We start from the raw sequence: 12,803 nt of genomic DNA, 5'->3' as shown, positions 1-12,803 counted from the left end.
GATCCCATCTGGGTCAATTCCGGACTATTTCGGGATCATTTTGGAATCCTTCCGGAATCATTTCTGTATGGTTTTCGCGATCCATCGTGGATCCCCTCGGTGCCATTTCGGAACTTTTTCTGGAGTTAGTCGGGATAATTTAGGGACCCTTCCTGGATATTTTCTGGATGGTTTCTGAGATCCGTCCGGGAGCCCGTCAGGGTAATTTCGGAACTTTTTCGGGACTATTTCGGGATCAATTTGGTACCCTTCAGGCATCATTTCTGTGTGGTTATCTGGATAAGTCTAGAATCGTGTCGTTGTCATTTCGGGTTTTTTTGGGACTACTTCGGGAACTTTTGGAAACACTTCCGGGGCGTTTCTGGATGGTTTTCAGGATCCGTCCGCGATAGCGTCGGGGTCATTTCGTGGCTTTTTCTGGATAATTTCGTTATCATTTTGGGATCCTATCAGGTTATCAGCTCATAAAGTTCTTTTTTTTACTCAATTACAAAAATAAAATGCATTAGACAGAAAAAAAATTTTAAACAGATAACTTTATAAGCAGGCTAACGTGAATAGCCCACATATTTCATTTTCTCCTTGCGGACGGGGCCGCGGGTAAAGGCTAGTATATATTATAAATGGCAAAGTTTGGATGTGAAGATGTTTGGATGTTTGGATGTTTGGATGTTTGTCCAGACGTTTGTCTTTGTGACTCAATCACGCAAGAACGGCTGGACCGATTTGGATGAAATTTTGCACACATATAGCCAATAGTCTAGAAGGATCTACTAACTATATATTTTTGAAAAGGGTCGTGGTCCCCGCCCTCTAGGAACAGTTATAATTTAATTATTATATTTTTTCGTATTTGCGACTGAATCACGCCAGAATGGCTACACGGATTTTGATGAAATTTGGGACACAGACAGTAGTCTACTAGCGAAATTTTTTTCGAACATGGAAAGAGGGGTGGGGGTTCCACGACCCCTTCGAGAAATTATTTTTCAATAATTTTTACACATTATTACTTTACGTATACTGGCCTTCACCAATATCACAGACTCAAGGGGTCAAATAAGTCGAGGGCTTACAAAGTAAGCAGTGACACCCTCCCCCCCCCCCCCTTTATCTCCCCCTCTGGTGTAAAATCTATAAATTGTTATAACTCAATATAAATTTTCTCCTAAATCAATAGTTTTTGATATCTGGTACATACAGAACGAGATCTAGACAATTTTGGAGGAACGATCAGTGGTCCTCTCCTCTACTCCCGCCATCCGCCCTCCATCAATTGTTTTTATTAGCACGCTTTTATTAGCTTTACCTGTATGTTTCTATGTAACTTTTTATTCGCTCCAATGCGCCTGCTGCCTTTTTAACATGGTTTTATAATTAGCTTCACCTTATTTGTAATCCCGTAAGGGTCATATCGAGACCCTCCGGGATCATTTCTGGATGGTTTTCGGGATCGGTCCGGGATTACGCTGGGGTAATTTCGGGACTATTTCGGGATCATTTTGGGACCCTTCCGGGATCATTTCTGTATAGTTTTCGGGATCCGTCCGGGATCCCGTCGCGGTTATTTTGGGACATTTTCGGGACTATTCCGGAATCATTTCGGGACTATTTCGCGATCATTTGGGGACCCTTCCGGCATCATTTCTGGATGGTTTTCGGGATCCGTCCGGGATCCCGTCGGGGTACTTTCGGGATCATTTGCGTACCTTCGAGAGATAAATTCTTGATGGTTTCCGGGATCATTACGGGACTTTTTCGGGGTCAGTTTGGGTCCTTTCCGTAATCATTCCTGGATGGTTTTAGGGATCTGTCCGGGATCCCGTCGGGACCATTTCGGGGCTATTTCGGGATCATTAGGGGTATCTTCCGGCATCATTTCTGGATGGTTTACGGGATCCGTCCGGGATCCCGTCGGTGTCATTTCGGGACCATTTGAGGTCCATTTCGGCATCATTTCTGGATGGTTTTCGGGATCCGTCCGGGATCCTGTCGGGGTCATTTTGGGACTTTTGCGGGATCATTTGGGGTCTCTTCCGGCATCATTTCTGGATGGTTTTCGGGATCCGTCCGGGATCCCGTCGATGTCATTTCGGGACTATTACGGCATCATTTGGGGTACCTTCCGGCATCATTTCTAGATGGTTTTCGGGATCCCGGTCGGGGTCATTTCGGAACTTTTTCTCGACTAATACAGGATCATTTGGGAACCTTTCGGCATCATTTCTGGATGGTTTACGGCATCCGTCCGGGATCCCGTCGGCGTCATTTTGGGACTTTTGCGGGATCATTTGGGGTCTCTTCCGGCATCATTTCTGGATGGTTTACGGAATCCGTCCGGGATCCTGTCGGGGTCATTTTGGGACTTTTGCGGGATCATTTGGGGTCTCTTCCAGCATCATTTCTGGATGGTTTTCGGAATCCGCCCGGGATCCTGTCGGGGTCATTTTGAGACTTTTGCGGGATCATTTGGGGTCTCCTCCGGCATCATTTCTGGATGGTTTACGGGATCCGTCCGGGATCCTGTCGGGGTCATTTTGGGACTTTTGCGGGATCATTTGGAGTCTCTTCCGGCATCATTTCTGGATGGTTTACGGGATCCGTCCGGGATCCTGTCGGGGTAATTTTGGGACTTTTGCGGGATCATTTGGGGTCTCTTCCGGCATCATTTCTGGATGGTTTACGGGATCCGTCCTGGATCCTGTCGGGGTCATTTTGGGACTTTTGCGGGATCATTTGGGGTCTCTTCCGGCATCATTTCTGGATGGTTTACGGGATCCGTCCGGGACCCTGTCGGGGTCATTTTGGGACTTTAGCGGGATCATTTGGGGTCTCCTCCGGCATCATTTCTGGATGGTTTACGGGATCCGTCCGGGATCCTGTCGGGGTAATTTTGGGACTTTTGCGGGATCATTTGGGGTCTCTCCCGGCATCATTTCTGGATGGTTTTCGGGATCCGTTCGGGATCCTGTCGGGGTCATTTTGGGACTTTTGCGGGATCATTTGGGGTCTCTTCCGGCATCATTTCTGGATGGTTTTCGGGATCCGTCCGGGATCCTGTCGGGGTCAGTTTGGGACTTTTGCGGGATCATTTGGGGTCTCTTCCGGCATCATTTCTGGATGGTTTACAGGATCCGTCCGGGATCCTGTCGGGGTCATTTTGAGACTTTTGCGGTATCATTTGGGGTCTCTTCCGGCATCATTTCTGTATGATTTTCGGGATCCGTCCGGGATCCTGTCGGGGTCATTTTGGGACTTTTGCGGGATCATTTGGGGTCTCTTCCGGCATCATTTCTGGATGGTTTACGGGATCCGTCCGGGATCCTGTCGGGGTCATTTTGGGCCTTTTGCGGGATCATTTGGGTTCTCTTCCGGCATCATTTCTGGATGGTTTACGGGATCCGTCCGGGATCCTGTCGGGGTCATTTTGGGACTTTTGCGGGATCATTTGGGGTATCTCCCGGCATCATTTCTGGATGGTTTTCGGGATCCGTCCGGAATCCTGTCGGGGTCATTTTGGGACTTTTGCGGGATCATTTGGGGTCTCCTCCGGCATCATTTCTGGATGGTTTCCGGATCCGTCCGGGATTCCGTCGGCGTAATTTCGGGACTATTAGGGGGTTATTTGGGGACCTTTCCGGCATCATTTCTGGATAGTTTTAGGGATCCGTGCGGGATCCCGACGGGGTCCGTGCGGGATCCCGACGGGGTCATATCGGGACCATTTGGGGTACCTACCGGCATCATTTCTGGTTGGTTTTCGGGATCCGTCCGGGATCCCGTCGGGATCATTTCGGGACTATTTCGGGATCATTTGGGTACCTACCTTCATCATTTCTGGATGATTTTCGGGATCCGTACGGGATCCCGTCGGGGTAATTTCAGGACTTTTTCAGGATCCGCCCGTGATCCCGGCGGGGTCATTTCGGGATCATTTGGGGTACCTAGATGGATAGTTTTCGGGATTCGTCCGGGATCCCGTCTGGATCATTTCAGGACTTTTTCAGGATCATTTGGGGTATCTTCCGGCCACTTTTCTAGATGGTTTTCGGTATCCGTCCGGGATACCGTCAGGGTAATTTCGGGACTATTTGGGGATAACTTGGGAACCTTTCCGGCATCATTTCTGGATAGTTTCCGGGATCCTTCGGGGATCCCGTCAGGGTCATTTCGGAACCCGCGACTAATGCGGGATCATTTGGGGACCCTTTCGCCATCATTTCCGGATGGTTTTCGTGATCCGTCCGGGATACTGTCAGGGTAATTTCGGGACTATTTGGGGATAACTTGGGAACCTTTCCGGCATCATTTCTGGATAGTTTCCGGGATCCATCGGGAATCCCGTTAGGATCATTTCGGAACTATAAGGGGATCATTTCATTTTTCATCTTTCTTTAAGGGGATCATTTCACCTTCCAGCATCATTTCTGTACACTTTTGGGGATCCGTCCGGGATCCCGACGGGGTCATTTCTGGCCTATTTCGGGATCATTTTGGGGTACCAACCGGCATCATTTCTGGATGGTCCGGGATCCGTCCGGGATCCCATCGGGGGAATTTCGGGAATTTTTCGGGATCATTTGGGGTCCCTTCCGGCATCATTTCTGGATCGTTTTCGGGATCCGTCCGAGATCCCGTCGGGTTTATTTTTTTACTTTTTCGGGAAAATGTCAGGGAGTTTCGAGACTGTTCTTGGATCATTTGGGGATCCTTCAGGGATAATTTCTGGATGGTTTTCGGGATCCCGTCGGGGTAATTTCGGGACTTTTTCACGACTATTTCGGGGTCAGTTGCCCTTAAAGATCATTTCTGGGTGGTTTTCGGGATCCGTCCGGGATCCCGTCAGGGTTATTTCGCGCCTTTTCGGGATCATTTTGGGACCCTTCCGGGATAATTTCTATATGATTTTCGGGATCTATTCGGGATCCCTTCATAGTTTTTTCGCGACTTTATCTGGGATAAATTGCGGACCCTTTAGAGATCAATTCTGGATGGTTTTCGGTATCGGTCTGGGATCCCCTCAAGGTCATTTCGGGACTTTTTCGGGACTATTTCGGAATCATTTTGGGACCCCTCCGGCATAATTTCTGGGTGATTTTCGGGATCTGTCCGGGATCCCGACGGAGTTTTTTCGGGACTTTTTCCGGACTATTTCTGGATTATTTGGGGACGTTTCAGAGCTCAGTTCTGGATGATTTTCGGGATCTGTCCGGGATCCCGTCAGAGTTATTTCGGGGTAATTTTGAGACCCTTCCAGGATAATTTCTTCATGATTTTCGGGATGGGTCTGTGTTCTTCGTGACTTTCGGGACTATTTCGGGATCATTTGCGGAACCTTCAGAGATAAATTCTGGATGGTTTGTGGACTTTTCCGGGATCATTTGGGGATCCCTCCAGAGTCATTTCGGGATGGTTTTCGGGATCCCGTCAGGGTCATTTCGGGCCTTTTTCGTGACTACTATTTCGGAATCATTTTGGGACTCCTCCGGGATAATTTCTGGGCGATTTTCGGGATTTGTCCGGGATCCCGTCAGAGTTTTTTCGGGACTTTTTCGGACTATATCGGGATCATTTTCGTGATCGGTCCGGGATTACGCCGGGGTAATTTCGGGACTTTTTCGGGACTATTTCGGGATCATTTTGGGACCCTTCCGGGATCATGCATCATTTCTGGATGATTTTCGGGATCCGTGCGGGATCTCGTCGGGGTCATTTGGGGACTTTTTCGGGATCATTTGGGGGCTCTTCCGGCATCATTTCTGGATGGTTTTCGGGATCCGTCCGGGATATCGTCGGGGTCATTTGGGGACTTTTTCGGGATCATTTGGGGGCTCTTCCGGCATCATTTCTGGATGGTTTTCGGGATCCGTCCGGGATCCCATCAGGGTAATTTCGGGACTATTAGGGGATCATTTGTGGACCTTTCCGGTATCATTTCTGGATAATTTTCGGTATCCGTCCGGGATGCCGACGAGGTCATTTCGGGATTATTTCGGGATCATTTGGGATACCTACCGGCATCATTTCTGGATGGTTTTTGGGATTCGTCCGGGATCCCGTTGGGGTCATTTCGGGACTTTTTCTCGACTAATACGGGATCATTTGCGGACCCTTTCGGCATAATTTCTCGATAGTTGTCGGGATCCGTTCGGGATCCCGTCACGGTAATTTCGGAACTATTAGGGGATAATTTGAGGACCTTTCCGGCATCATTTCTGGATAGTTTTTGGAATCCTTTCGGGATCCCGTCAGGGTCATTTCGGGGCTTTTTCGAGATCATTTAAGGATGGCTTTCAGGATTCGTCCGGGAACCCGTCAGGGCAATTTCTGGACTTTTCCGAGACTATTTCGGGATCATTTTGGGACCTTCCCAAGATCATTTCTGGATGGATTTCGGGATTTGTCCGGGATGCCCTCAGGGTCATTTTGGGACTATTAGGTGAGCATTTGAGGACCGTTCCGGCATCACTTCTGGATGGTTTTCGGTATCCGTTCAGATTCCCGTCGGAATAATTGCGGGACTTTTTCGGGATCATTGGGGTCCCTTCCGACATCATTTCTGGATGGTTTTTGGGATTCGTCCGGCATACCGTCGGGGTCATTTCGGGACTTTTTCTCGACTAATACGGGATCATTTGCGGGCCTTTTCGGTATCATTTCTGGATAGTTGTCGGGATCCGTTCGGGATCCCGTCAGGGTCTTTTCGGAACTATTGGGAGATCATTTGAGGACCTTTCCGGCATCATTTCTGGTTAGTTTTCGGGATCCTTTCCGGGTCCCATCAGGGTCATTTCGGGACTTTTTCGGCATCATTTAAGATTGGTTTTCAGGATTCGTCCGGGATCCGTCAGGGTAATTTCTGGACTTTTCCCAGACTTTTTCGGGATAATTTTGGGACCCTCCCAAGATCATTTCTGGATGGTTTTTGGGATTCGTCCGGCATACCGTCGGGGTCATTTCGGGACTTTTTCTCGACTAATACGGGATCATTCGCGGGCCCTTTCGGCATCATTTCTAGATAGTTGTCTTGATCCGTTCGGGATCCCGTCAGGGTCTTTTCGGAACTATTAGGTGATCATTTGAGGACATTTCCGGCATCATTTCTGGATAGTTTTCGGGATCCTTTCGGGGTCCAGTCAGGGTCATTTCGGGACTTTTTCGGGATCATTTAGAGATGGCTTTCAGGATTCGTCCGGGAACCCGTCAGGGTAATTTCTGAACTTTTCCGAGACTATTTCGGGATAATTTTGGGAGTTTCCCAAGATGATTTCTGGATGGATTTTGGGATCAGTCGGGGATGCCGTCAGGGTCATTTTGGTATTAGGTGATCATTTGAGGACCTTTCCGGCATCACTTCTGGATGGTTTTCGGTATCCGATCAGGATCCCGTCGGAATCATTGCGGGACTTTTTCGGGATCATTTGGGGTCCCTCCCAAGATCATTTCTGGATGGATTTCGGGATCTGTCCGGAATCCCGTCAGGGTCATTTAGGGGTGCGTTCGAGATCCCGTCAGGGTCATTTCGGGACTTCTTCGGGACTATATCGAGATCATTTCTGGATGGTTTATGGGATCCGTCCATGACCCCTTAAGGGTCATTTCGGGACTATTAGGTGATCATTTGAGGACCTTTCCGGCATCACTTCTGGATGATTTTCGGTATCCGTTCGGGATCCCGTCGGAATCAATGCGGGACTTTTACGGAATCATTTGGGATTCCTTCCGGCATCATTTATGGATGGTTTTCGGGATTTGTCCGGGATCCCGTCGGGGTTATTTCGGGACCTTTTCGGGGCTAATACGGGATCATTTGGGGATCCTCTAGGGGTCGTTTCGTGACTTTTCTGTATTATTTCGGGATCATTTTGGGACCCTTTCGGCATAATTTCTTGATGGTTTGCCGGGTCCATCAGGGTCATTTCGGGACCACTTTGGGATCATTTGGGGACCCTTCCGAGATCATTTCTGGATCCGTCCGGGATGCCGTAGGAGCCATTTCGGGATTTTTTGTTACTTTTCCGGGGTATTTTTTGCACCCTTCCGGGATCATTTCTGGATCTGTGCGGGATCCCATCTGGGTCAATTCCGGACTATTTCGGGATCATTTTGGAATCCTTCCGGAATCATTTCTGTATGGTTTTCGCGATCCATCGTGGATCCCCTCGGAGCCATTTCGGAACTTTTTCTGGAGTTAGTCGGGATAATTTAGGGACCCTTCCTGGATATTTTCTGGATGGTTTTTGAGATCCGCCCGGGAGCCCGTCAGGGTCATTTCGGAACCTTTTCGGGATCATTTTGGAACACCTTCAGGGATCATTTCTATGTGGTTCTCTGGATACGTCTAGAATCGTGTCGCTCTCATTTCGGGTTTTTTTGGGACTATTCGGGGAACTTTTGGAGACCCTTTCGGGGCATTTCTGGATGGTTTTCGGGATCCGTCCGCGATAGCGTTGGGGTCATTTCGTAGCTTTTTCTGGATAATTTCGGGATCATTTGGGATCCTATCAGGTTATCAGCTCATTTAGTTCTTTTTTTTACTCAATTACAAAAATAAAATGCATCAGACAGAACACAAAATTCTAAACAGATAATAAGCAGGCTAACGCGAATAGCCCATATATTTAAAATTTTCCTTGCGGACGGGGCCGCGGGTAAAGGCTAGTAAATAAATAAATGTAAGGCGCGATAACCTCCGAAGAGATTTTAGACAGAGCTTCTCTTCCAATTTGCGTCGTGCTCCTTTCAATTTTTCCTACAAATTGGCGGGACGGGACCTACTTTTTTTATGACGACTCCGAACGGCATCTGCAAGGCAGATGAGTTTTCACTGAGAAATTTTCATGGCAGAAATACACTCGGAGTGCTTGCCAAACACTGCCGAGGGGCGTCCACGCTAATTGAAAACACTTGTTTCTAAAATTTTGATGTTGCTTTGCACGGGGCGTGAACCCAGGATGTTCGGTGTGGTAGGCGGAGCACGCTACCATCACGCCAATATTTTGGATTAAAAATTAAAAATTTGTTAAAACTTACAACTACTTATAACTCTTTCGAAAATTTCGTTTTTCCCCTGGAGTGGATATTTAAGACAACGATGGGAAAAAAGATTTTTTGTTTTGTGTTTTGTGTAGTGCAAACTAATGTGTTTAAAACCTAGCTGCGGCAGCAATTCTGCACAAATATTTTGGGCAAAAAGCAAAATATTTTGTCATTGATTTTATTAGAACTATTGTTTAGTTTAGACCACGGATTGGCTGTGTGAGTAAAACCAAAATCATCTTATTGGTAATGGTTTAGTTGTTGATGAAAAATCAGGTAGGACGTATGCACGCATGTTTGTTAACACAAAAAAGTAATTCGTAAATATGCCATATAAATACTACTTTATTGCTTGAGTATAAGGAAAAATTTAAATTAAATAAATTGTTAACATGAAACCATTAAAACATTCTGCGCATGAGCGTTTGTTTGCAAAATATCTTTTCGCAAATAAGCAATAGCCTTATCCGATGTTGCCACTCTGCTTGTTCAGCGACAACTAAAGCCGAATAAAGACTAAAGAGAATAATAATACGTGTGAAGTGGCGCCAATAATTATTCAACTAAATGGTGACCATTGGTTTAGACGGACCATGGGTCTTGGGTTCAAAGGCCGGGAGAAGCAACTTCAAAATACTTTAGAAGAAGTTTTTTCTGGTCGACACGGGTACTGGTTTGGTAGACACTCCAAAGGTATTTCTGCCATGAAAGGTTTTTCAGAGAAAATTCATGTTTTGCGTACGAAGTCGGCACACAATTTTAGGTCCCGTCTCGCGATTTGGTAGGGAAAGTTTAAAAGTAAAAAAGAAGCTTGCCCCAAATCTTTTCGGATGCATATCGTATTTTTGAGAAGAAACTGTATGGCTATTCTCTCAGTCCAGGAAGCGTAGTAAACCAAATATACAACACTCAGAGAAGGTCCCAATTACACAAGAAATATCCTTTCAATCTGTTCTTGCATTGAGCGTCCAAAGCTTATTATAAAATTTATATGTTATGCATTCAAAACGTTTACAAAACTATGGTTCCTAGACAGAGAGAATATCCCTAGAACTAGTTTTTTAATTTCTCCTTCTTTTATAAGCTACAAAATTCACCATAAAATGCTAATTCTTATTTCACTTCACCCTTATAGTATTTACTCTTTACCTTTTACCTGTTCAAAAACTACTAAATGTGTAATGTATTTTCTGTATCTTTGTTCTTCCTAATATCTTTAATAAATATAAACTACTGAAAATCTACAACACCTTTACTAAAAAACTATTAAACACAAAAATAACCTTTACTTTTCAACTAATCTCGTATAAATAAAGCCCGTCAAGGTATATTCACTTGAAAACTAAAATCATTTGCTCAATACTTTTGAAATCACTACTTTTGACCACTTTTTCTCAATTTTATAACTCCGCTCACTTTCATTTGTTTTCTATCCTTTCCGCATATTTGTTTTCTATTATTATTTTTTCCCACTTCCATCAGTAAGCAATGCACTAAAGTACTCGCTAAAATATTCATTTCCATATATCAGAAAAGTTAAATTTTGTCTGAAAAAAGAAACTATGACTTACTTCTTTTTTGTCAACAGGGTGTGAATTCTGCTTTAACTCATTACTTCTTCGGCCCGAATTTGGATGAAAAGTTAACCATACAAAAATTCATTCATTTCCAAACGCAATTACAACGCGAAATTCTTACACTCGAATTCGAGCGCAAACATCCAAATAATGAAGGACTCATAACGGAAGTCGATTTTGCTGAATTATTGGTAGCATATGCTGGTTATTCACATAAAAAGAAGTCTCGCAAATTGAAACGCGTTAAGCGTAAATTCAAAGAAAATCCCGTGGGCATTTCCAAAAATGATTATCTCGACTTCTTTCATTTCCTCAGTAATATTAATGATGTGGACACTGCGTTGACGTTCTATCACATTGCGGGTGCATCCATCGATCAGGCAACATTAAAGCATGTCGCCAAAACTGTAGCAATGGTGGATTTAAGAGATCATGTTATTGATGTTGTTTTTACAATTTTCGATGAAGATAGTGAGTAAAAGTTTATGATGTTGTTTCTAAATTATTTGCCTGTTATTTTTTATTTGTATTTTAAACCTTTCCACGCTTACAGACGACAATCAGTTGAGTAATCGTGAATTTGTAGCAGTCATGAAAAATCGTTTACAGCGTGGTTTAGAAAAATCAAAGGATACGGGTTTTATTAAAATGATGCGCTCAATTCTGAAATGTGCCAAAGAAACGAAGCCGGTGCTTCTCGATCTTTAAAGTGATATTTGAAATTGTTGATTAGCATTTAAACTGTGCAACTGTTATAGGATAATTGTCAGAGCGCAAAATCATTCTAACGGAGGCTGAAATCTTGTAAAAATTTTAAACCTATTAGTTCAATGCCCAGTAGCCAGTGTTTTTTTTTTCTGGTTTTTGACGGTGAGGGCTGAACCACATTCAGCGCATCAAAATGTGTTACTAAATCCACCAACGTTTTTTTGTGGCTGTGCAAAGTTTCCCCTGAAGAACTCACTGGGACAGCCCTAACCTCAAAAACCGAAAAAATCAGGTGGCAAGCGAGTGTTCTTTGAGGTTAGGCCTGAACCAGAGCCAGCTCGGTCAATTCTGACAGTAGACTCGGATTCAACGCCTCGAATTGCGTACATGTGTTGCATTACCAGACCTAGCAATTTTTTTGTGCAGCTTTGTAATTTATCGACTTTAATTATATCGAAGATCTGCTTTTTGACCCTTTACATAAGCTTGCAAAAAATGTCTAAAGTTCAAATAAGAAAAGGCAAACCACGCCTATATTTATTTAGATGGATTCAGTTTAGAATTTCAAAGTGCAAAACCTGTGTTATGGAACTAGCTCCGAAAAATGAGAGTGTTACTTTTTTTACTAATTGATCTATATCTTCAAATAAATTAGTATGGTCCAATACGAATGTTTGAATATTCGCAACTCAATTTAATACAAGTTTCAGAACCACCAAAAGGATACTGGCTTAAGCTGTAAGGAACCAAATATTATTAGACAATAAAAAAATCTAAATTGATTTTAGTATTCCTTGTCTTAATCTTAGTATTTCATGCTGAGTTAGAATCTTGCTCCAAAAATGCCGTTGCACTGTTTCAATGCTTACAAAAAACTGCCTCGCCTATTTTCCTATTATTGTACCCCCAATTTGTTTAAAACTAAAGTTTTTATCTCGAGTTGGTGGATAGTAATTATGTATAAAGCGTTAACTTTTATATAACTTAACCTAGAAATGTTCCTCCTTATTATATTTATTTAAAAATAAAATTGTTATGTTATTACTGCAAATGTAACGGTGTACTTATTTATTAAGGTGATTGATCTGGGGGCTACTCCATTGCTCTTATCGTTCGTAAATTCGTTAGAATTCGTCCAAGGCGGAACATAAGTTGGGCATTGCGGCTTTTTTTTTGTAGTGGGCATGATGGAAATGTACTTCGGAGCCAGGTACTGGTTTTGTGGTGCAACGAGATTTCGGCGGTAGTACAATATATTATAAAAGAGTAAAATTTCTGGCTTAAGCTGATAATATTGTAACGAATTTACTGCAAACCCTCTTATTCACAACCTTCTACTAACGTTCGTATCGCTAAACTGTTGAATAAATAACTCCAATATTTAATAATTCAAAATGGCCTTTCCCTCACACTCTGTTCTTTGGCCAATGAAGAACTACTTCGCAGAGCTTGATCTTGCCGGATTGACTTTGTATCATC

General features: G+C 44.2%; 1 protein-coding gene across 6 annotated transcripts in view; it reads left to right on the top strand.

Annotated features, from left to right (window-relative positions):
• Positions 1 to 12,375, top strand: part of MICU1 (Mitochondrial calcium uptake 1) — a 69,502-nt gene extending 57,127 nt beyond the window's left edge. For all 6 annotated transcript variants that reach the window (XM_067765246.1, XM_067765244.1, XM_067765241.1 and 3 more), the window contains 2 exons: positions 10,628 to 11,087; positions 11,170 to 12,375. In XM_067765246.1, coding sequence (XP_067621347.1) covers positions 10,628 to 11,087; positions 11,170 to 11,324 — 615 coding nt within the window. In that variant the 3' untranslated portion in view covers positions 11,325 to 12,375. The remainder of the gene's footprint in view (positions 1 to 10,627; positions 11,088 to 11,169) is intronic.
• The last annotated feature ends 428 nt before the right edge of the window (positions 12,376 to 12,803 follow it).

This window comes from Eurosta solidaginis, chromosome 2 (genome assembly GCF_040869045.1).
Source record: "Eurosta solidaginis isolate ZX-2024a chromosome 2, ASM4086904v1, whole genome shotgun sequence".
NCBI lineage: Eukaryota > Metazoa > Arthropoda > Insecta > Diptera > Tephritidae > Eurosta > Eurosta solidaginis.
Note: the sequence above shows the minus strand (reverse complement) of the source record. Positions and strands in the feature narration are given on the sequence as shown.